This window comes from Megascapheus bottae, chromosome 19, assembly GCF_031878675.1.
Source record: "Megascapheus bottae isolate mThoBot1 chromosome 19, mThoBot2.hap1, whole genome shotgun sequence".
Lineage (NCBI taxonomy): Eukaryota > Metazoa > Chordata > Mammalia > Rodentia > Geomyidae > Megascapheus > Megascapheus bottae.
Window position 1 is genome coordinate 33152735 of NC_143527.1, and position 24708 is coordinate 33177442.

Sequence of the window (24708 nt, forward strand, 5' to 3'; positions counted from 1 at the left end):
ACCCAGGCAAAGATAATCTAAAATCACAGTTATTTAAAAAGACATTTGTGTTTGTCTTTGGAATGTATTTCATGTTTGGCTTGAAAAAGATTTCCATTGTTATTGTGGGCAAGTTGCCTTTCTAATTATTTTGTTTCTGTTTAGGTTAATGTTTAAATGAGCTTACATACCTCAAACACCAAAACCAATTTCTAAGGAGGTGTGGCAGCTGGCAACTGGCCCAGAAAAGAACTAGGAGGTAGAAATAAGCAAACACAGGATGATAACTTGGCAGTAGATTATGAAGAATTCACAGAAAAAAATAAGCAAAATTTTACTATGCACTTATTTAACAATGATCTGTCAAGAATTAAACATGTTCTTCAAATGTAAAAGTCCTTTAGTGAAAAATCTGAGCACTTCATTCTCACTTGACAAGAAACAGAGGTTAGAAATATGTCTGAAAAATTATAGAGGATAGCTTGTGAAAAACAAATAGGAGCAGAGTAAACCATAATAAACTGAATTTTCAAGTGTTTTCCTAAAGTCTGCCTTGTCCACATTGCTAAGTAGCTTTGCTAAGTCTTATATACACACTTTGATGAAGACAAAGAAGCTATCAGAATGAGGAGTTTTGTCCATTTGAACTCTGTACCTATGCTCCAAAGGAAAACATACATCAGCAAAGGGAACCTCTCCATCATCTGTCCTTCTCCTGGACCTGGTTAGATAAAATAGTTGAAGTTCAGTATCACAGATTTCCATTGTGTGTTGCAAAACCTCTAAGGCAAAACTGGTGGTGGATGAAAATAGTTGGTTGAATAAGAAGCTGATTCACAAGATAGCACTTGTTGAGAGTCAGCATTTAGTTGTGTTGAATTGTTGGTTCTGTGGAGTTTTTACAAAGAATTGAGGAAGTTGATATGCTGCAGGTAAGAAATGATGGAAATATATGATTGGAAAGACAGATAAGATCATTTTTTAATTCAAGGATTCACAGTAAAATGGTAACTTTTATCAATGTGAAGAGCACAGTCATAGATAAATAGAAGGACACTACATTCTCAAAATAAATGTGCTCCTTTGAAGTATAGGGAGAGTCCTCTTTTTAGAGAGAAGAGGGAACATTTCTGCTTTTTATAGAACAAGGCATTTTTAAAGATTGGAGTAAAATGAACATTTAAAAAATTTCTTATGGTTGAGAATGTAAAACTTGAGACCCACAGGATACATTTTATAATATATTTATTCTGGGAAACTATTTCTTCTTATCAGTACATAAGTATAGGAATCAAAATTATGCATTTTTATAGGGCTGGAAGTGACCTTGAAAGTAATTTATTACCATGTGGTATATTCTAGTTGGGGAAGTTATGAGGGCCACAGTGATTATGGTGAACTGCTAAAGGTTAAGCTAGTTATGAGTGGCAGAAGAGAAACTAGAGAACTGATCTGACCTGCTCCTTAACCAATAAGCTTGTGCTAAATCCGGTGGCTGGAAAAAGGATGTACTCCTTGGATTCCACATTGTCTATCAGTCATGATAGGCACAAAGTGATATAGTAGTGGTAAATGCACAAGACTGTGTGTGGCTTTCTTCTGTCCCACATTTAACAGTAACTGGCAATCAACAACAGAGCTTCCCCTTTCATAAACTTTAGACAATGTCTAAGGATATTTTGCATTACCAAATATTTTGTGCTACCTTATTATTAGTTTAAAATGTAATTCACAACTAGTATAATTAACAGACTATATGTTGTAAGAGGGGGTGTATGCATGTGGGGATTATAAGGAACTATAAAACAAAAATAATGGATAGCCACAGGTATTATACTGTCCTAATATTTGTGGATGATTTCATTGGAATACATGATAGAGAAATCAGAGATTGTGTATTATGAACCAGTGTACATGTATAATGTTTGAATTTAAGATATCAGAAGCCATGCAAGAAGTTCAGGAAAACATGAGAATGTGGACAAGCTAAAGGAAATATTGGTATGATTACAAATTAGATTTATTTGTATCAAGTAAAAAGAATGAATGAAATAAAGGAATTTGGCAACTGTTCAAGTGGGAAAGTTTGCAAATCAAATTATACATAGAGTAGAAAATAAACATAGTCTGTATTCTAAATAAAATTGTGAATAACAAAGTAGAAAAAAAAATCAACCAAACAAGCAGACACAGATATATTCTCCATAATCCCAGAATTCAGGAGGTCAAGCGAAGACCGTAAGTGAAATACTGACAGGAGTTATATAATAAATCACGAAAGAATGAGTAAATAATGAGTTTTAAATTTGTTTAGTAAAACTTTTAGTATCTTCCAGTATACTTTAAAATTTTTCAGCATTTGAAGCTTTTACAAAATTCTTAATTAATCGGACGTTTTATCAAATTCTACAAGTTTTGATTAACGACACATTTAGTTCACTGTGATGTGAGATGTTATGATGAATATTTGGGAAAATTTATTGTCACGTGGGCTTCCTCCTCCCACTAAAAGCCAGCAGCACTTCCTCCTATGCACAGTAATTTTGATAACTTTTCACCAACACTACTTTTCCTAAGATTCTCTCAACGGCTGATACTGGCTTTAATAGAACCATGGTAACCGGTCTTTCCTATATGCTGTGGGGAGAGATTATGTTCTCAGTTTGCTCCCTATTTAGTCATCCTAGTCTCCTTTCAGGGAGGTGGATTTTTCCATCAGTGGGCCATACACGCAGACTTTCTGCCTTCACATCCAAGCTCACTTTCTGGTGTAAAAAATCTCACCTGTGGTACTTATTTTCCTTAGAAATCGTTATGGGTCATTATGTGTTTTGTCAAACTAATACATTAGTGGATTAATATTTTAGTACTCACAATCCCTTATTCTTTCAAAATGCGTATCACTGGAAAGCTTTGAATGCTTGTACATATACAAGGTTTTATATAGAGGTGTATACATGAGGCCTACATATGTTACATTATATAAGCGTTATATTTTATACCTGTGTGAATCCATGAATATGTTGATATATATGAAACATGTATAGATTAAGATTTCATACACCTACATATTATATATATTATATACTTTTATGTATTCTCTATATATGCATAAGCACTAAAATCAGGAAAGGTTGCATTTTTTATTCTTTTATTTTGGGGGGGGGGTTCATTGGGCTTGAACTCTGAGCCTAGGCACTGTTCCTGAGCTCTTCAGCTCAAGGCTATAGCCCTAACACTGGGCGTGGGTACTATTCCTGTGCTCTTGAGACACATATCTCCAATTAACCACTAGAAAACCATGAACGGGATTGTGGCTCTTGGGGAAGGGTGGTAGTTTTGAGCTGAAGAGCTCAGAGACAACACACAGGTCCAGGGGTAGGGAATTAGCCTTGAGTTGAAGAGCTTAGAGACAGCACAAATGCCCAGAGTTCAAGCCCCACAACCGAAAAAAAATAGAAAGAAAAAGAAAAAAAGCCTTTTTATGTACACTATTCATCCTGGAGATTAAAATCATCCTCATCGTCTGTGTATCTGTTCACTTGTGAATAGCCATTGCTTTGACAAAAGTACTAGCTTTTCTGTACAGAAAGCCAGACTTCACCTGGGGGAGCCGGGGAAGGTGGGAAGAGTGAAAGAGCATGCTTTTTTTTCTAGAAGGAGGCATAGATATTGTGCAGAACACACTGCTCAATGATTGTTTTGCTTTGTATTGTTCATCTATAGTGGAAGCTCCTTGGTCAACTGCTGACCCCTGACTTTATTTGGTTTACTTTTGTTACTACTTCTAATACTAGTGTAGAGTCACCATGGGAGTTGAGCAAAGATGAAATCGAGGCTGTGAACTGTCGGGCGATAAGGAGGACAGGAGTGCATTTCTTTGAGCAGCAAGAAGATCTAAGGACGCATGGAAGTTTTATTGGGAATATCTGCCTTTTCTCGTTCTTCTTTAGATTCAGATGTGGAATAAAGACAGAGATTATAAAGTGAAGTCCTCCTTCCTCCATGTTCATTTTACTAACTTGGCTCTGGAAGGAAAAAAAAAAAAAACATTCTTCGTCAGAATGAACATAACATGACACATCCGGCCAAGATGCCCATAGTTCCTCTGTTGTTAGAGAGCTCTTCCACTACACTACACTGAACTCTTAACGGAGTAAAGAATGTAGTTTAGATAAGGGCGAGTAATCCGGCTGATGTGGTGAAGGAACTTGGAGAAGCTTCTGTTACATATGTAACTGACAGATTCAATCAAACCGTTCAACAATCACAACAGTTCTAAATCATGCAACTCTCAGCTATGTTCATCTACCATCCCAGAACTTTGGGTGGAATTTTGCACTGTAAAGTGCACTGTAGATGCACTTTAAGGTTCAACAGTCCAAAACATCATTAATTACAGCTCAGAGAGTCCATGCTGAGTTCCTCACTCATACACGTGGTGTTTTCTCTGGCCTATGTTAAAGAAACGAATCTGTGGTATTTGCCCATCTCAATGCAAACAGCCAGGCTTCTCACACCCCTATCAAGTCTCACCAAGTCATTGATTCTTGCCTCTTATGTATACTATAAATATGTCTCTGCCTTTACTCAAGCCTGTGTTGGCACTCAGTTGTATAGATAACTACAAGGACTCCATCAACATTGCTCCTCATTCAAGCTAGAAGTGCCTTCACCATGCACATCTAATAACTAGTAATTTTCTGATCACAAATAGCACATATACACATTATCCCGTATACATGACATTTATACACATTACCTTTACTTTGTTCATTGCAAGGATCCCAACCATGTATCTGATTTCCTTAAGCCTTCTGAGGTGAGGCTCTTCCAGTGACCTGTCTTTCCTCTTCTCCTTTCTCCTTCTGTTTCAGCTGGCTAGGTACTTCCATGTGCTCTAACTTACCAGTTTCTCCTTTTGGACCTTGTTGGTAAATATGTCTTTGGGGAGAAGGCATGCTTATATAAGCATGCCTTGGGGATGAAATCTTGTGGCTTTTACAGCTTGTTCTCAAATGGTTAAGCAAGAAAATCTTTTTCAAATTTTGGATGAGATAAGCAAGCATGGAAAAATGTTAATAATTGGTTAATGTAATTTCAGGTTGTATTCATTCTAATTTGAAAATAAAATTGGAGAAAAGATTCCTTAATTCCCACCAACTAAACAATTGATGACATTGTTTTGTAGATATTAAAGAAAGCCAGCATGATCCAAAGTGTTTAATTGGCCAATAAGCAACATGTTCTTGAAAGCAGTTAAATATCTTCATTCAGTATCCCATAAGACTTCAATTATGTTTAAGCAATTAAGAGGTTTTTTAAAAATCATTTCTTGAGTTTAAGTTCCGACTTGGCAGAACAAAGTAGAAAATAATGAATAGAAGCAAAACAAATAAAAAGCTTGTAGAGAAAGAGGAGGGAAGGAAAGAAAAGGAAACAAGGAAGAAGGAAGGAAAGAAAAGAAAAAGAAAAAGAAGGAAGGAAGGAGAAGGAAAGGAAAGGATGAAGAGAGACAGAGAGAGAGGTAGAAAGGAATATGTGTTTCCATACTGTCAGTCCACAGTGTTCTACATCTCAAAATTACAGGATCCCCTTAATAAACACGCATGTTTCATCTTGTTTATATAAATAAATATGTTAGTAATCACTGTGAACTTGGTATTGCTTTTGCTAAGAGGAAAGCTGTAACAAATTATTATATGGAAAATACTTGTGTTTAGAAAGCCTTACTTAGCTTCACACAAGCTTTATAGTAGCTTAATTCTTAACCCACATCTCCTCCCCTCTGCCTCAGCTACCTATATCTTTATTAGTAGTTAGACAAAGGGTAATTGCAATGCTCTGGAATTTTAAGTCCTGAGAGAACTGGATGAAACTGGATTTAGTGATCTTATTAAATTGTTAATATATTTTATATTATATTTTTTAAAGTTCCAAGACCACGAATAAGTTAAAAATTGTTTCAGTTTATAGCAATAGGAAAAGCAGTTCTCCATATAGAATTTGGTATTAAAATAGAGCTGTGAGGCCAACAATTTGTGTAGGTAATTATTAGCTGGAAGCTATTTGTACTCTAAGTTTATTGCAATGACACATATGATAATAAGACTTTGCACAAATGGAAACTTTGATAATAAATCCATGTAAACGATTATGCCCTAAGGAATAACTCTAGATTGTGGAAATATATTTGAATTCTCGCAAATGGAATGTAGATTTCTAGACCAAGTACACAACTATTTTTCATTCATGATATTTAGTGGGTCATTGTACCTAAAATCTCAAGACAAATAAAATGAGCATTGGGGAAAAAGTAGTTGTTCTATCTGTATTCAAACCTAGTTGTATTAAAACATCATAGCCAGAGAAGAAATTGTAAAAGAGAACTGTAAAACATATTGCCAGCAGTTATCTAAACTACACTCAAAATCACAATAATCATAAATAAACAAATAAATGTCCAAACTTTACCTGTAAAACATTGTCATTGCATATTTGAATTACCAATCAACTTGATTTTTGCTGTGGTGACATTTACTACCTGATTAGAAAAATAATTAATACTGTAATATAGAAGAGCTGTGTTCACATTTTTTAATTCAACAGTACAATTACAACATTTTCTGATATTGTACACTCCCTCCATCCCAAGACAGTCTCTCTGTATGCTAGTGAAGTAAATAATTTAATTACTAATTGAATTATATGACTATTTTTAATTACATCGGTTTCATTTGGTCACATTTAAATGAAGTCATTGCAGTTAATTCACCCTTTCACTAAGGTATTTCTGAGCTACATTTGTTTATTCAGTATATAGGAAAATTCCATGATGAAGGTTATTGATCCATTTCTCATCTCTCTCCATCCTTCCCTCTTGTCTGGTATCTATGATTCTAGTTCATAATTCTGTTTGTTTTCTATTTTTGAAGAGGACTCAATGACCTGGAAAAGAAGGTGATGTACTGTGCTCTTTGTAGTTCCATTACGAGCATTACCTAGAGTATTCTCTCTTCCCAAGCTTATTTCCCAATTTCCCAAAGCCCGTGACTAGGTGCTGTGATTTAGTCGCCATGACTTTCCATCAGCTTCCTCCCACAATGCCTTCTGTGGAATGACTGTGTCACAGCTAATGAAAGTGGTAGGTGGCTGAGTTCCTTTCTTCAGTGGGAACAAGTAGCTATCTTTACCTGGGATCTAACCACTCTACTCAAAAATTTGTTGGACAGGTTTTTAGTACTATGTTATTGTTTTTGTAGAAATCTACATCAAGCTCAATTTGAGAGTACATTGAGAGAATTCTTTTTCTAAGTTATTGTTATGATAAAGGTGATGTGCAGAGAGGTTACAGTTACATGAATCAGGTAAGGAGTACATTTCTTTATGAACAATGTCACCCGTAATGTACCACTGATACATTTGTTCCTCCATTTCTGTAACTCCCTTTGCACTACTAAACGTATATAAATGAACAAACAGAACAAAAAGAAAACAAAAACAGCAAAAAAATCTTTAAAAAGTCCCTTTGTTTCCCTTTCCTGGAGTTATTTCGATAAATATTATTTTGAATGATCAGATGCACATAGAAATTGTGCCTTTCTGTTCCTCTCCTAATAGTATCCTCCTTTGGTGTTATTGCATGTGAATGCCTAGAAACCTGCATAATTTATTATGTCCCAGGGTATTTTAGAACTAGCTGCTGCATATGACAGAATACATGTGCCATTTGTCTCTCAAAGTGTGGCTTACTTATTGAGAACATTCTTATCCTCTTGTTTCCTTTCATATTTTACAAAAATTTACAGGTATGATTTACAGGGGGTTTTTTTTTGCCAGTCCTGGGCTTGAACTCAGGGTCTTGAGCACTGTCTTTGGACTTTCTCAAAGCTAGAGCTCTACCACTTGAGCCTCAGCACCACTTCTGGTTTTTTTTCTCTATATGTGGTACCGAGGAATCGAACCCTGGTCCTTGTGCATGCCAGGCAAGCACTCTACCATTAGGACAAACTTCCAGCCCTACAGTTCTTTTGTTTAATTAAAAACTCAAAATAATTGAAAATTACTTTTTTCTCAGTTTTGCATATTTACTATTTTCATTGTATTTCAAAGATAGCAAGCAAAAATGTCTTTATATCACTGTTAACATATGTCTCAGAGTTCTAGTCACTACTTTTCTTTATGATATACTGAACTTAAGGTACCAAATAAAATTATATTTTATTACAGTTGAAAAATATTGAGTTAGGCACTGGTGGCTCACACCTGTTATCCTCGCTACAAAGGAGGCTGAGGACTGCAGCTCAAAGCAGGCCAGGCAGGAAAGTCCATGAGATTCTTACCTCCAATTAACCACCAGAAAACCACAAATGGAGCTGTGGCTCAAAGTGGTAAAGCACTAGCTTTGAGCAAAAGGCCTCTTAGAATAGCACCTGAGGCCTTGAATTCAAGCCCCATAACCAACCTAAGGAAACATAAAAATTGAGGACAAATACTCATAAATTCCCTGAAGCAGAAGGTAAAGAACTTCTTCAGAATCTTTGAAATGCTCTTGCTGAGGTCATGAGAAATTAGTAACTGTGAACAGCCTGTTATCTTCAAGTCATGATTCAGTGATGATAAGTGGAAGAATTCTGCTCAATGAAGTCATTCAGAGATGCCGGTTCATTCTAGCATTGCCACCATCTTTCTATACCTCAAGACTGACCCTCTAATGTTCAAGCCATGTCTCCAGTCCAGTATTTTGCTAGTTAATTGGAGATGGAGTCTTGTATATTTTCCTTAATGAAATGGTCTTCAACCTGATCTTTTGGATCTTATCCTCCTGAGTAGCAAGGATTGTAAGTCTGAGTTCATTTTGACTCTTAAGTTGTCTATTTAGCTTTTCCTATAGTTATTACTTTTTATGTATATATTTATGGATATTTTATACACCTTCTTCCTAAAATATAGGCTAATCTTGAAATGCTTTAATTTTGATAGTTTTTTGTGTTGACTTTTAGATATTGCTTTCTTCCCCAAATCCAGGCCAGAGTTTTATAAACTGTAAATATTTTAGATCTCTGCATAGGTTTACTAATTTGGTTTCTTAAAATTCCTTTCTTATCACTTTGATTTAAAATTTTGAAAAGTAGCCTTAAGCAGGTCTGGAAGTCTAGAGGAACCATTATTAAATGTCACTGTCTTGCAGCTCTGTTTAAATTTTACCTTTCCCACACTTTCTATTTTTTCTAAGCTTGGAGCTGTCATGCTCTTTTATTTGTTTACAATTTTAAGTTTTTATCATTGGTTCAAGAAATTGAGAACTTGTTAGGATTTGGTGGCATTTATAGAATTTTAAGTAAAGTTTTTTCTTTCCCTAGACAATTTTGAAAGGATTTCTGCTGTATTACCTTAACCCATATTCCATTCACTATTGCCTTCAGTGTCTGATAGCATTCTGATCCTTCACCCACCAGATGTGCTATGTTTGTTCGTTTTGTTTTGTTTTGTTTTTGCTTGTGGGACTTGAACACAGGACGATCTGGGCACTGTCTCTAAGCTGTTATGCTCATGAGCCATAGTGCCATTTCCCATATTTGTTTTCTTAGACAACACATACAATCCATTAATCATTCCATCTGTTCTAAAATGATGGCAAAATAATGACCCTTGATGACTTCATTCCTTCATTTCTTATCTGTTGTGTAGGATCCTCAACTGATCTCCTTGCATCTGGGAACTCATGTCCATATTGTTTTCTTGAGTTATATCATCAATGACTTCCTTCACTTTGATATCTCAGGTCACACCATCTGAAATTCCTACTGCTTTGATTAATCTCATTTCCACACATGTTTCTTTCCTATCCAGATTTGCATCTCTGACCTTCTGCTCTATCTTCCAAGAAATCATTTTCCCTTATCTCCTAGCCAGTAGAATGAGCTTTTCATTTGATTCCATTTTTCATTTGCAAGAGCTTTTTTTTTATTGCTATCTGATGTCTTTCCTTTCTATTAAATATAGGGTCCTGAGAAACCAGGAGCCCATTTCCAGGGTTTTATAGCACACAACATCTTGCTTCTTATTGTTATCTATGGAAACACTTTGACTTCAGCTTTTATGATCTGTTAAGCTAGTTATCACTCCTCTGTCAGCAATCCACATTTTCCAACTTTATGATTATCTCTCTCACAATCATTTCCGCTTTCCCTTACCTATATAACTACAACTGTATATTTTTTCTAATTCATTTTGGTGGGGTTTACACAGGGTGTACATAAGATGAGCTCTGTTCTGCTCCCATATAGAGAACCTCTCCATTCATAAATCAATTAATTAAAAATGGCCATATATGAACCAAATTAAAAGCATCCCATTGACAAATTTAGCAGTATCTATATGGTTCTCAATTATTTTCTCTCTCTTCCCCTCTCATACTTTGCTATATTTCCTGCCAGTTTTTCTTGAATACTAATTTTCCAATAATAATATATTTTATACTTACTTTGATTTGCTGGAAGGATTGTAGGCTTCTCTGTGTATCTATATTTATTCCGGTAACTACCTTAGGCAGTTACTTTGAAATTTTAATCTGAACTCTGTATGCATGATGTGTTCTTTGAAAATGCCTTATAAACTTAGTGTAGGATTCACAGATTTTTTTCTTTTTTTATGCCAAAATTCCTAGATTATCACCTTTGCTGCTTTAGTTCAAACTGTTTCTTCTACTAAATGTTTGAAGAATAACCACATGGGTGCTAGGATTTAAGGACAGAGGAAATAGAGGGTGAGTGCATAGTAGAACTTTATAAATATTTTGATGTGATTGTTTGGCTTTAGAAAGAGCACTGGCTTTGAAACTTTACTATTTATAAGAAACAACTTATTCATTTTAGAATATACACCATTGGTACAGTTTCAAAAATAGTATGCTAGTAATAGACTTTTATTATTATATAGAAAGTGGTATATTATTTTAATAAAAGACATCATACAATAGCAACACATCAGATGTCTGGGTAACACATAATGGAGAAGACAAATCAATATCTCAAATAGATATCTATTGTCTGGCTAATCATTAACAGAAATGACTACCTAGCATGTCTAGTATTAAAAAATAGGATTTTCTTTAAATGTAATACATATTCAAGGATTTTACTGCTCCTTTAATGAGAGAATAGAGGAGTTTTACACGTCATACTGTATATACATTATATATATTATATCCTGATAACAATAAAAATAGATATTTGAAAATATATGTAGACAATTTGGGGGGTACTATAGAGCAATGATACATTATTGTCTAAGATGTGCTTGTCCTAAAAATTTACTGTGTAAAGGTCTTAACTATTTGAGATTATTTAAGGACAAATATGGGGATTTTACTGTGAAAATTGACATTCCAGAATGAGTTTGACTCATTTTATCTTATACTCTCACTGATGTTTTAATTTAAAACACTATTCATAGGATGAAACTGAAGAGATCAAAATGATTTCCTAGCATTCTATCTCCCAGGACATTCTAAAAGCTGCTGAGATTTGTTTCCTTGCTTTGGGGGATCTTTTGAAAATATAAATATGGCTATGAATCTTCAAAAATTCAATGTCTGTTTCTGTCTCCTACATTTCCTGTTTTTGTAATGTCTCCCTCTTGTCAATCATAATGACCTACAAGATTAAACAAATTATACCATTTTCTTCTGACATACAATTCTTTCTATTTTTCAATGTGGAGAACTCTTGCTTTGCTTTTGTTGAAATAAAAAAAAACACTGATTATTTACATAGCAGTCGAAGTATGCTATTATTGCTTAAATTCAAAAGATATTTATATACTTAAAACACCCCTTGGGCTGAGCACCATTTATCCATACCTCTAACCCAAGCTATTTGGGAAGCAAATATTCAGAGTATCACAGTTTGGGGCCGAAGTTGGCCTAGTGGTAGAGTGCTTTGTCTAGCATGCCCAAAGACCTGGGTTCAGTTCCCACATTCATAGAAAAGCCGCAAATGGTGCTGTGCCTCAAGTGGCAGAGCACTAGCCTTGAGAAAAAGCCCAAGAACAGTGCTCAGGCCCTGAGGTCAAACTGAGGTCAAGCCTAAGGACTGGCAAAAAAAAGAAAAAGTATCACAGTTTAAGGCTAGACTGGGGTAGAAAGTGATTGAGAATTCAATCTCATTCATAAGCTGAGTGTATTGGTATATCTCCATGGCTCAGCTACAGAGGCAGCAAAGTAAGATGAATCAGTCTGAGCCCAGCCCAAGCAAAAATGTGATGTCATATATGAAATCCTGAGTTCAAACTCCAACATCACCACACCCCTCAAAATATCTTCACATACAATATATACTATAGACACAATATAATCTGTAGTAAAGTACATCTGCTCTTTTTTCGTGTGACACTTTGCACTCATAGTACAGCAATTATTTTTCTCATCTGTTTCTTTAAAAATCCCATGGCATTTTTAAATTTCTCTCTCAAAATATTGTCAATATTGATCAAGTCATGTCTTCTGACTTCATTATTTTACAGTAAGCCCTCATTCCCATTATTTTTTCATCTTTTTAGTTATACTTGTTTGAATGCATATTAAATGTATTTATTTCATGAATGTTGTAGGATAATATAATACCATTAGTTTCTTAATCACAAATGTTCTATGATAGGTTTCCTGTCACCCACCCCTTTCCTGCACATTTCTTTTTTATTTTCTCTTTCCTTCTTTGGGGCTGAAAGGAGCCCACAGGCTCTAATCTGTGACCTGTTTTATTCTCCCATTTTTTCTGTGGGTACATGCAAGTTCAGCTGTCATTTTTATTCTGCTAATTCTCATTACACTATTTGGCCATTCAATCACATTTGGACTGTAGCATCCACTTCCGAGCCCTGCATTTAAAAGAAAGCACTAACAAACCCGAATGTATCTGGAGAGGATGATTAAATTGATTGAATGCTTCTAAACCATGTCTCATAAAGAATAGCTGAAGGAATTGTGTATATTTATTGTTTATCCTGGAGTAAAAATGATTGAGGGCAGAGAGGATAATTGTTTTCAGTAATTGGAAAGTCTTCCATCAAAAGTAGGGAACAGATTTGCAATGAGTTGTACAAGAAAGTTGTTCCAGAACCTTCTGTACAAATTATGAAGACACATTAAAATATTCTCTAATCAGGAACAGGGATTAAACCTTACTTATTTTGCCTTCATTTAACAATGTCTAGCATACTGCTCCGATCACATTGCAGCTTAATGCATATTGATTAATTGGATTGAATCAGTATGAATCGCAGGAATAAACCTAGAGTGCATTCAGAAGTAAAAATATCCAGTCTTTCCATAAATCTTTATTGATTCACTGTAAGGCAGCTTTCCTGTGTTTGGAATCTTCAGAATAAATATAATAGAATGTTAATATTATAGAGTACTTCTATGAACAAGGCATTCTTCTAAATATTTTTCCATTTTTATTTATTTATTTCACAGCAATATCACATGCTTTCTGTTATTGTCCCCAGTTTAGATATAAATGAACAAATAGGTTCCAGATGAGCACACACCTAAAATCCTAGCTACTCAGGAAGTTGAGATGTGAGGATCCAGGTTTGAACCCAGTCCAGACAGGCAAGTCATGAGCTTCTTATCTCCAATTAATCACCAAAAAGCCAAAGGAGAGTTGTAACTCCGAGTAGAGTTGTAGCCTTGAGGAGACAGTTGGGACAGCCACCCAGGCCTTGAGTTCAAGCCATAGGACTTGAATAAAGGAGAGAAAGAGAGAGAGAGAGAGAGAGAGAGAGAGAGAGAGAGAGAGAGAGAGAGAGAGAGAGAGAGAGAGAGAGAGAGAGAGAGGGAGAGAGAGAGAGAGAGGGAGAGAGAGGGAGAGAGAGAGAGGGAGAGAGAGAGAGAGAGAGAGAGAGAGAGAGAGAGAGAGAGAGAGAGAGAGAGAGAGAGAGAGAGAGAGAGAGAGAGAGAGAGGAGAGAGAGAGAGAGGGAGAGAGAGGGAGAGAGAGAGAGGGAGAGAGAGAGAGAGAGAGAGAGAGAGAGAGAGAGAGAGAGAGAGAGAGAGAGAGAGAGAGAGAGAGAGAGAGAGAGAGAGAGGAAGTTTCCTGACGAGTATGGTCACAAAGCTAGTAAGGTGTCAAGCTATAACTGGAACTCAGGTGGACAAAGCTCCAAAGAGGTGCATCCTCAATCACCATGACACACTGCTGTCTCCAACAACAAAAGGCAAGAGAATGCTCATAAAAGAAAGACTTTGAGAATGTGGAGACTGTACAGAACATTACCTACTCTGGTTCTTTCTCTGGAGGTTCTTGATCAGTGGCTGTGTTATTTCTGCCCATATTCCCATGGTCCCATATTCCTTTAGTCCTCTTGATACAGTATCTCCAAGTGATGGTTTCCCATGTCCAAAGAACCATGCTGACCAGCCTCCAGAACTGTAACAGAATTCATTTTTACTATTTTAAGCCATAAGGTTTATGGTCATTACTATGGAAGCCAGAAGAAATTAACAAGAACAACCATTTAGGGACCCACACTGTTCGGGGCCCTTTAATTACATTAGGGTACGCACTGAGGCTGGAGCTATAGACAGTCTATTATAACTTGAATAAACTTCTACTCAGAGGAGCAACATAAACATTCAGGAGGCTTCTCAATGACCACTATCCTTCAAGTCATTTTCCTACCCATACCCATTTCTGGTTTTATCACACTGGACTTCCTATGTTATATGATTAATTATAACAACAAGTAACACCTGATTGTTTCATTTGACTTGCTAATGCCCTGAATCATTTCATAATTGTCTCTCACCTCCTTTGGCATATCCCAAGCTGACAATGACTTCAAATCACTTTAGCTATAACTGTCCAAATTGCCTTTTACTTGCATCACTATGGTCAGAGTCTAGGGTTGTAAAATAACTACTTTCGAGTTTCTCCTTCTTCACAAGTGTCTCTTTTAAGTAAGATATATTGGTTCTGTATATACTTTGTATATTAGTTAATGATGATCCTGAGAATTCTTGACTAGCGTTTAAGTTCATGCTACAAATGCTATGATTTCATGTAAAAATGTAAAATACAGCAGTAATTTTGTTTTACATGCATTAAACACTTTGGAATAATTTAAATGCTCAAATCTTTATTTAGGGAGAGGGATAAGTAAAGTTGAAGGATGACATGAGTACTCTATGTAAGAGTCCTCTTTTGCTTTTCCTCCAGGAATACAAAGAAAATGTTCCCTGAAGCTTTGGTTTAACTGTACTATAGTTATAAAGACAGGCTATTGCTTCTTGAAAAGGAAAACCTCTCTATTGAGTACTCTATTGAGTACTACAAAATGTGAGTCTAAAACTTTTTATCTGAAACAAAGAATATCAAGACAAAGCCTTGTCTTGTTAAAAATTTTCAATTATAATTATCTTAATTACAACAGCTAAAAGTAGAAGGTACCTGTTAAATAAATTACATGGGAAATCTAAGCAACAATATGTATAAGAAAGAACCTACAAATTAGTGTTGAGCAAAGAAATATGTTTCTGTGCTCGGTATGACAAAACTCTTTGGATGTTGGAGCAGTTACAGAAATTCACCATGAAACACTAAACTTGGGAAACCATTTGAGAAAAGTCAGCATTGTTATGGCCATTCATAGCCATTTTAGCAATAGTCTTTTGTCATTGAAATGACAACTAAAGTGATAGGTGGTGTAGTTGTTGGCTTTTTGTTGTTTTGAGTTTGCTTTGGGTTTTCTTATTGCTATAACAACTTACTACAAATTCACTACCTTAAAATAATATAAATGTCTAGGCCAGATGTCAGGTAAGGGCTAAAATCAAGGTGTCAGCGGGGCCATCCATCTTTACTAGAGATCCTAGTGAGATCTGTTGATTTCCCTTTTCAGGTTTTGAGCGGCCGCCTGTATGATTTGAAATGGTTTCCTTCTCCTTTTATCTTTCTCTTTTCCACTTGTCTGGTCCCTGGTATCTAGGTGGGGCCCAATGAGATAATTTAAAATACTCCCCTTAGGTCATGCTCATCTGATTGGCCACACTTCTTCTATCTCCATGTCATTTTTCCATTGCCACAGAAGGGAACATGAGGCCCAGTGACTAAGAATTGGACCATCTGGAAAGCTATGCCTTTGCTGACCATAGATATTGCTGCTAAGTTCTTAGTCTTGTCAGTTGTTTCGTGCATACGTAAGATCTTAGAAAAGGGGAAGGTTTGGTTTGAGGTGTTGAAGAACTTTGTACTATTTTTACAACTTTTTTTAGTCTAAATCTTCTTGAAAATAAAAGTGTTAACAAATTCCTTTTAGGGAAAAATTGGGTGAAAAGCATATGGGAATGCTTATGAAACTCCAAGAATTTCACAGGAATAACAATTATTGAATCGTTGACTTCTACAAGAGTAAACAAATGCATAAGCAATTATCAGTAAATAAAGATTAAGTTGGGGGGTGTGGCTGTGGCAAATCACATGTAAATCATGCAGAAAGCCATGGGTTTAATCACCAACACTAACCCACCCACCCAAAATATGTGTAAACTGATGTCCTATTCCTTATTTAATTAAGAATAATTTACTCAAGATGTATTGTCTTACTGTGTTAATACATTTTACAATAATAAAAAATAACTGCAATATCTCAGTTTCATTTCCTTTAAACAATTGTCCAGCTATCATGAAATCACATACCTGTTTAAAGTCACTATGGTATATAGACACAACCCACTTTGATAATGTTTGTGTGCTCAGTATACCTACTAAAGAGAATATGTGATCTCCAAACCAGATTACTAAATGCTTTATGATAAGTATTATAATGTTTCTCTACTTTACCGAAGGATCATCACATTTTATTTTAATATTTTCTCAGTACTAGACCATGTGTTCTTGTCCTGCTTTACTGATAGAGTAAATTAAGACTGAAAAGTTACATAAAGTTTACTGATGGAGAAAGAGAACTATATTTGCATTTGGTGTACTAGTCTCATCTCAGAACAAAACAATGAGAAATGAAATTTGGAAAGAAAAGAACAAGAAGAGATAACCTGATTCAACATCAGGAAAAGAGGAAATGAAGGAGACTAGTAACAGGCGGCAATCATCGCCTGCTGTGTTTTAATAAACTATCAGAGCTACAGGGGATCTGTAAGTTTGGCATCTGGTGGCAGTAGCTGGGAGCCAGGCTTAGTGATGAAAGCTGAGGGTAATTCAGAAGTAGCCACCTACCTATGTCAAGTTGAGAGAAAGATTGAGAAGCACACTGCAGTGCCTCCCCAGAGAACTGTAGCATGTGAAATGCTCAGGAAATGGGGAAGCAAATAGAGATATCCCATGCTCAACATGGAAACCTGGTTATCTTAAACTGCCCCTGGAGTCTGCAGTACGACAGTATCATTCTAGGTCAAGAGTGCAAAGGCAGCCATAGTATAGCCCAGCTCTGTGTGGGAGCCTCAGCTACACTTCAGGGGCCACTGAAAAATTACTTGACAAAATAGAATGGACACAGTGGTAACAAACAACCAAGAAATGGAAATGTACTTTAAACCATTCCTCTGAAATGAACTTAGACAACATAAAACTAATGGTAAAGAATGCCCCCATCCCAAAAAAAACCCTATAAGCAAGTATAATTTTAAGATTGCAATCAGAAAGAGCTTTGAAATATATTTTAAATATGCAAGGAGATTTATATTTTTATTAAATAAAATTTTTCAAGTAAAAAGCTCTAAACCAAATATATAAACGGATATAAACATGAAACAAAAATAGGAGACTAGGGTCAGGAGTTTGGCCTAGTGGTAGAGTGCTTGCCTAGCATGCACGAAGACCCGGGTTCGATTCCTCGGTACCCCCACATACATAGCAAAAAGCCGGAAGTGGTGCTGAGGCTCAAGTGGTAGAGATCTAGCCTTGAGAAAAATCCAAGGACAGTGCTCAGGCCCTGAGCTTAAGCCCAGGACTGGCCAAAAAAAATATAGGAGACTAGTATAAGGAAGAACAGGAATATTAGAATTAGAACTGCAAAAATATATGTAAAGAAGGCAAGATAAAGAGAAACTGATAAAGTTCAAATAAGCACATAATTATATCAAGAATTATAAAACATTTAACACTGAGTGTCTATGAAAATGTTACATATAAAAATGCCTGAGGTTTATAAATGTAGTTTGGGAGTATATTAGTATCCTTACATAAATTTGTATTTGAAATATGTATATGATATATATATATATATAATGCTCAATTGAAAAACTTGGACAGGGACCAATATTCTTTTTTTCATATAATTTTTATTGTAATTAATAGAAGGGTTACATTACATTCGCCAGATGAAAGGTGCATTACTTCACATACATTGATACTCTTTCTCATGTCTTGGTCCCCATTTCCCTCCCCCCACCCTACCCTCATCTTGTTTTGCCCCCTTTCCTATGCAATTTCAAATAACCAAATACACATATATCCAATATATCAGATAACAAAGTGAAATACTGTAACAATATGAGATAACCAAGGGAAAACAAAAGAGATGAGAGATATACATAGTACATTAAGGACAACAATCACTCATTATATGGCTTTTGTTTCTATATCCTAGAAGGGACCAATATTCTTAAAGAAAAATTAGAGCAAAAAAATAATAAAAATGAGAGAACGAATTAATTAAACAAAAAACAGTAATAAATAATAGAGAAATAGAAAATGATAGTTATATAGACAACATCATTTTCAAAGGCTTACTTCAAATGTAATCAAAGTCAATTACATCAAAACCACTACCAATAACAGACACATAAAGACAGTGTTATTATATCACAATTTCCCTCTACTTCTTAAAAATAATAAAAATTGATTTAAAACTTCTGAATAATTAAAAAAAAACCAAATTCCAAAAAAGAGGGAAAATAGAAGGTAGAAAACAAATGAAGGAAAAGAGACAAAGTAAAGCAGGGAAGAAGAGAAGGAGGAAGAAGGAAGAAAGGAAACACAAGCAAGAAAATGTTTGTCATAACTATATAAAGAATTACCATTCAAATTCATGAAGTACTCCAAACCCCTAAGAGTAATAAAGAAGAGATATAAACAGAAAATTCCTAGGAGTGAAAGCCAGAATGTCAAAAAAAAATCAAAACTAAACAAAACCCAGAATTACACATTTCTAATCCTTACTACAGCACATTAGCACCTTGGGCAGAAGAGAATGGGAGCTAAGGGTTCTGAAGCTGCCAGGAATTCTACCTGGGAATGAGACCACAGATTCACTGGAAGAGTTACAGAAAGAGTCGCATGAGCTCAGGGCTTGAGCACTGTCCTTGGACTTTCTCAAGGCTAGCACTCTACCACTTGAGCCTCAGCACCACTTCCGGCTTTTTGCTATGCATGTGGGGTACCGAGGAATCGAACCCAGGTCTTCGTGCATGCTAGGCAAGCACTCTACCACTAGGCCAAACTCTTTTTTTAAGTGCACCTTCTGAGAGGAAGATGAGATGTTGACTGCTCAAGTTCACCTGTGGAAGGACTACAGGCAACCAACCCTTGAAGTAACATCAAACTGCTCAATCATTGGTCCAAATCAATCTCCTAAAACCGACTTCTCTGTAAAAATATAAACTTCTGACAAACTAAGCAACTTGCAATTTCCTTCTGTATAAATGACCTCTAACTAGTAATTTATGGTTGAATTAAGTCCCAAAATACTTCTATTGGTAGCCATGGTTATTTAAAAAAATAAATTTTAAAGTGTTAGGACAGAGACAATAGAATGAAGTGATTATATTTCTTTTCATTATTGTGAGAGATAAATCCTCTAGACAAATAAAATAGATGTGTATTTTTTAAATGAATTTTTAAATGAATTACAGACTCCAGCTTCCTGTATTTTAATAGTCTCAGTTTCTCCATATGGAGGTTAGAACTATAGGTTTTGTTTGGTTTTGTTTTGGTTTTTTTGCCAGTCCTGGGCTTGAGCTCAGGGCCTGAGCACTGTCCTTGGACTTTCTCAAGGCCAGAGCTCTACCACTTGAGCCTCAGCACCACTTCCAGCTTTTTTCTATGTATGTGGTACCGAGGAATCGAACCTGGGTCTTCATGCATACTAGGCAAGCACTTTAACCACTAGGCCAAACTCCCGGCCCCAGAACTATAGGTTTACAAATAAACTTCTTAACATTCTTTTAATACCTATATTCTGTTATCAGAGATCAAAGTTCTAGTCAGGACAAGTTGTTAGGTACTTTATTTGGTTTAAAGTACGTGTCCATTGTGAACAGAAGTTGTGCAAAGTGCAGGAAGCCTGTGGCATGTAGTATAATGGGGATGTTGTGTACTACTTATACATAAAACAGCATTATTCCAAGTAATTTCAATCTCCAGTAGTCTGCTCTTTTTTCTGCAGGCTTGAAGATAGATACATGGTGTCCAAATAGATGTTTTTTCCCATCACAACTGACCTTTAGGTTTGCTTCCAGCAACATGGTCACACCTACCACCTTACCTTTGTTTAATGGAAGCCATATCCTAAAGCCAATGTTGGGTTAATGGACTGAGTTGGGAGATAAACCAGCATAGCTTTGTGTTTTGCACCAGATTGCCTTTCTGCCTTGTGGCTTTAATCACTCAATCCTACTCACATCTGCCATAATAACAATTATGGCTTTTCTACTGCCTTCATACCCAGGAAGATATAGCAACATCTCCCGAAGAAAGACAGGGCAAATTCGTAAGCTATTTCCAGCATTGTAGGTAATAATTTTCCTGTACAAACCCCCAAGGGATACTTCTTTTTCTCTCTCCCCTAACATCCTCACAGGTTCACGCTCCATTCTGATTGATGAGTTTTCTCTTACTCTTTCTCTTCTAAGTTTTAATTATGTAGACAGATTGCAAAACTCACCTCTTGTAAACAACTGCTTCATTGTTAGTGGTAGATTTTATTTAACTGATGTCCTCCTATCTAAATCTTCTTATATGCCCAGGAATTATTATGTCTTTTAGTTGTTTAACAGCCACATGAAAAGAAGAGTTAGCTGGCTTCTCTTCACAGCTTTCCTCCTGGAGGGATTCCTTCTTGGAACACCTCAAATTGCACATCTCCCTGGGGAGCTGTTCTTTGTTGCAGATGTCTGGAAAGCACAGAATATTTTAGTTTCATTCAATATACAGCAGAATAGCACCCATCAAATAAGCAGAATGATAATATTCTTGATTCTTCTACTTTTTAAAAGACTTTTCCTTCCTACCCAAATCAAAATACTTGAGATCCTCAACAACACAAATAAAAATATCAGCAGTCGTCTTTTCCTTGGGAAACATCAGTATTTGTGATAGGATGCTTTTTTTCCCTTGGTTTTTACAAACTCCTTTGCGTCTTGACTGGATTTGTTTCCTAGGACATGTATATACTTTGTATATCTGCCCTGCTGATCCTTGTGTCGTACATTACCTTTGAATCCCAATATTTCATGAAAAACTATCTTTGTCAAGAATAGCCAAATAAACTAAGCACAGTAGAACACGCATGCACTCCAGCACGTGGGAGGCAAAGGTAAAAATATCTCAAGTTCAAAGTCGGCCTAGGCTGCATAGACAAGTCCTTTTAAAAAATATTAAAAGGTAAGCTAATTATTATCTTCAACCAACCCAGCAATCTCCCCACAGTGATTTTTTTTTGAATTTTAAGTGGCACCCTACCGAAAGCTCTTATTTAAGCTATATCAATATTATCCTTGAAGATGTTGAGGCATATTGGGAATTAAAGGGCTATATTTTAGGAACAGGAACATCGCTGATGTCTTCACATTGAGGAAACTTTAAGTTTCTGCCCCAGACATGGTCTGCAGCTAAGGAATAAAAACAAAGTCTCTGGCCAGGAATTAGACAAAAGTCAGGACTTCGATCCTACTCTCTGGGCTGCAGACCAGGTGAGCTCCCCAGGCAGACTACTGCAGCTCACTGGGAGCCAAGATTCTTAACTTGGATTTCAGTGAAGGTGCCTGCACACTCTTACATTATGTGCAGGCTCTTGTGTGTGTTTGTTTTCCTAAGGGGATAGTTTATATTTTCATTATTTTTCTTAAAATGTGAATAACTTTGAAAAGTAAAAGACTGAGGCTGCATTAAATAAAGTGGTTCTGAAGAAAGTTTTTTGTTTGATTGTTGTTTTACTGAGGAGGATTTCTATAATCTGACATAGATTTAAGCATTCTATGCTATTATGGGAAGGGGCACTTTAAGACTGAACTTTTGCCAGATGCCCTTGGCCCATATCTATAATCCTAGTTACTCAGGAGGCTGAGATCTGTGAATCAGAGTTCAAAACCAGCCCAGGCAGACATTTCTGTGAGACTTGTATCTCCAATAAACTATCCAGAAATAACCCAGAAGTGACACCACATTGCTCAAGTGGTAGAATGTGAAAAACACCCATTTCAGTCTCTCCCATATTCTGAGCAATAGATCGCATTTGAGGCCAGGATGTTTATATACTACAAACTTTTGCCATATTTTGGGAGTAAATGCTATCAAATGGGTTCACTGGGGAATTTTTTTAACTTTAGGTTACTACATGGAACAAACTCTTAGAGAAGAAGACAGAAAAAATAAGTCATATGGCCTTTAAATTCAGACATGAAGAGAAATGCAGCTATCTGATGTGGACATGAACCCTAAACAAGTCTTCCTCTCTGTGCTGTTATTCGGAGTGGCAGGCCTCCTTCTCTTCATGTACCTGCAAGTCTGGATTGAAGAACAGCATTCAGGTAACACACGAACTTTCCTTTCTCATTGGCAATAGTAAAAGTAATAATGATCCCTGTTTACAATTAACTAAACTGGGATTTTCATAGGTATTTGAAATGCCAAATCTGTTTTATTATCAACTACAAAAAGTTATAAAATAGAATTCCCAATTTCTGGGGGGGAGGGAAACAGGTACCAAGACATGTGAAAGGGTATCAATGTATGTGAATAAATGCACCTTCTATCTGGCAAATATCATGTAACTCTTTTACTAATTACAATTTTAAAAAAAATCCATTAAAAAAAAAGAACTCCCCTATGACCCAGCAATTCCACTACTTGGCATTTACCCAACCATCCAGAAACAAGGACATACTAAACCCACTAGCACAACAATGTTCATTGCAGCACTATTCACCATAGCAAAGATATGGAACCAACCTAGATGTCCTTCAGTCGATGAGTGGATCAACAAGTTGTGGTATTTGTATACAATGGAATTCTATGCTGCTGTCAGAAAGAATGACATCGCCCCATTTGTTAGGAAATGGAAAGGCTTAGAAAAAATCATATTAAGTGAAGTAAGCCAGACTCAAAGGAAATTAGGCTCAATGGTTTCCCTCATTCATCATAATCAGTAGAAACCTTGGGCTCTACCAGCAGAGATTTGCAATAGAGCAAAATCTTGATACATAAGGACATATAATGTGAAGCTAATTGAAAGGACCTCCAGGATAGTGAAACAAAAGCCATATAATGAATGATTGTTGTCCTTAATGTACTATGTTGTCTCTCATCTCCTTTGCTGTCCCTTGGTTATCTCATATTGGTATAGTATCTCACTTTGTTATCTGATATATTGAATTTATTTGTATTTGGATATTTGAAATTTGGTGGGGAAGGGGGGAAAAACAAGATGGGTGGGGGGTGTGGGGGTGGGAGGGAAATGGGTACCAAGACATGTGAAAGGGTATCAATGTATGTGAATTAATGCACCTTCCATCTGGCAAATATCATGTAACCCTATTACTAATTACAATAAAAAAATAAAATAAAAAAAAGAATTCCCAATTTCTACAAAAAGTATACATATATTATGTGTATACATGTGCATATATATATATATCTGTAAATACATGCATATACCTTTGGAGTTTCATTACACCACAAAGAGCAAAAGGGCTCCTCTAGTCCAACAAAATATCTTTTAGAAAATTTGTCTACAAAAGCATAGCATTGATTCTATCTCTACTTTTCCAATCAAGCATGAAGCACAAGGTCTTTTTAAATAGCTATTAAACCTTTTAATGCTTTCTTAGTGTTGTGTTGATATTCTAAGCAGGCATGGAAAGTCTTTAATATATTTATGCAATGCACGAAGTGACAACCATTTCTGATACCAGCTGGCAAATATTTTAAATTTGTAGATCACATTTCTATCATAACTACTGCACCTTGCCAATATATCACAAAGGAAATGATGGACACAATGGAAACAGTGAACCAACTTTATCCTAATACAACTTCATTTATAAAAATTAATGAGGGGATGGATTTGGTTTACAGATAACAGTTCACTGATCACTACTATGCTCATCTTGTACTTTTTTCACTCAATTTGTAATTGCTGCAAATTGGGAACCTCCATTTGCCTTTAAAATGAATTACAAAAATAATTAAAATAGCACTGTTTAAGGAAATAGCAGGGTTCATCCCAGAAATGGATTCATTCAGATACTATGAAGTTTTATTTCCTTTGCTTTAGGTAGACTATGGCTTGTGATAATTAAGGAAAATAAGGTAAAATCTGAGTCATTTAATTATCTTCAAATGTGGCCTATTTATTTTAGATAGAAGACCTCAAGAATCTATGCTAAGCAATGCTTCAATAAATCAGTTACAAATACACGTTTCAAAGTACTTCCAGCCAGGTGTTGGTGACTCATGCCTGAAATCCTGTGATCTGAGGATCACAGTTTGAAG

General features: G+C 35.9%; 1 protein-coding gene across 1 annotated transcript in view; it reads left to right on the plus strand.

Annotated features, from left to right (window-relative positions):
• Positions 1-24708, plus strand: part of Chst9 (carbohydrate sulfotransferase 9) — a 226718-nt gene that overhangs the window by 4220 nt on the left and 197790 nt on the right. The window contains exon 2 of the mRNA XM_090353297.1: positions 22545-22745. Coding sequence (XP_090209423.1) covers positions 22625-22745 — 121 coding nt within the window. The 5' untranslated portion in view covers positions 22545-22624. The remainder of the gene's footprint in view (positions 1-22544; positions 22746-24708) is intronic.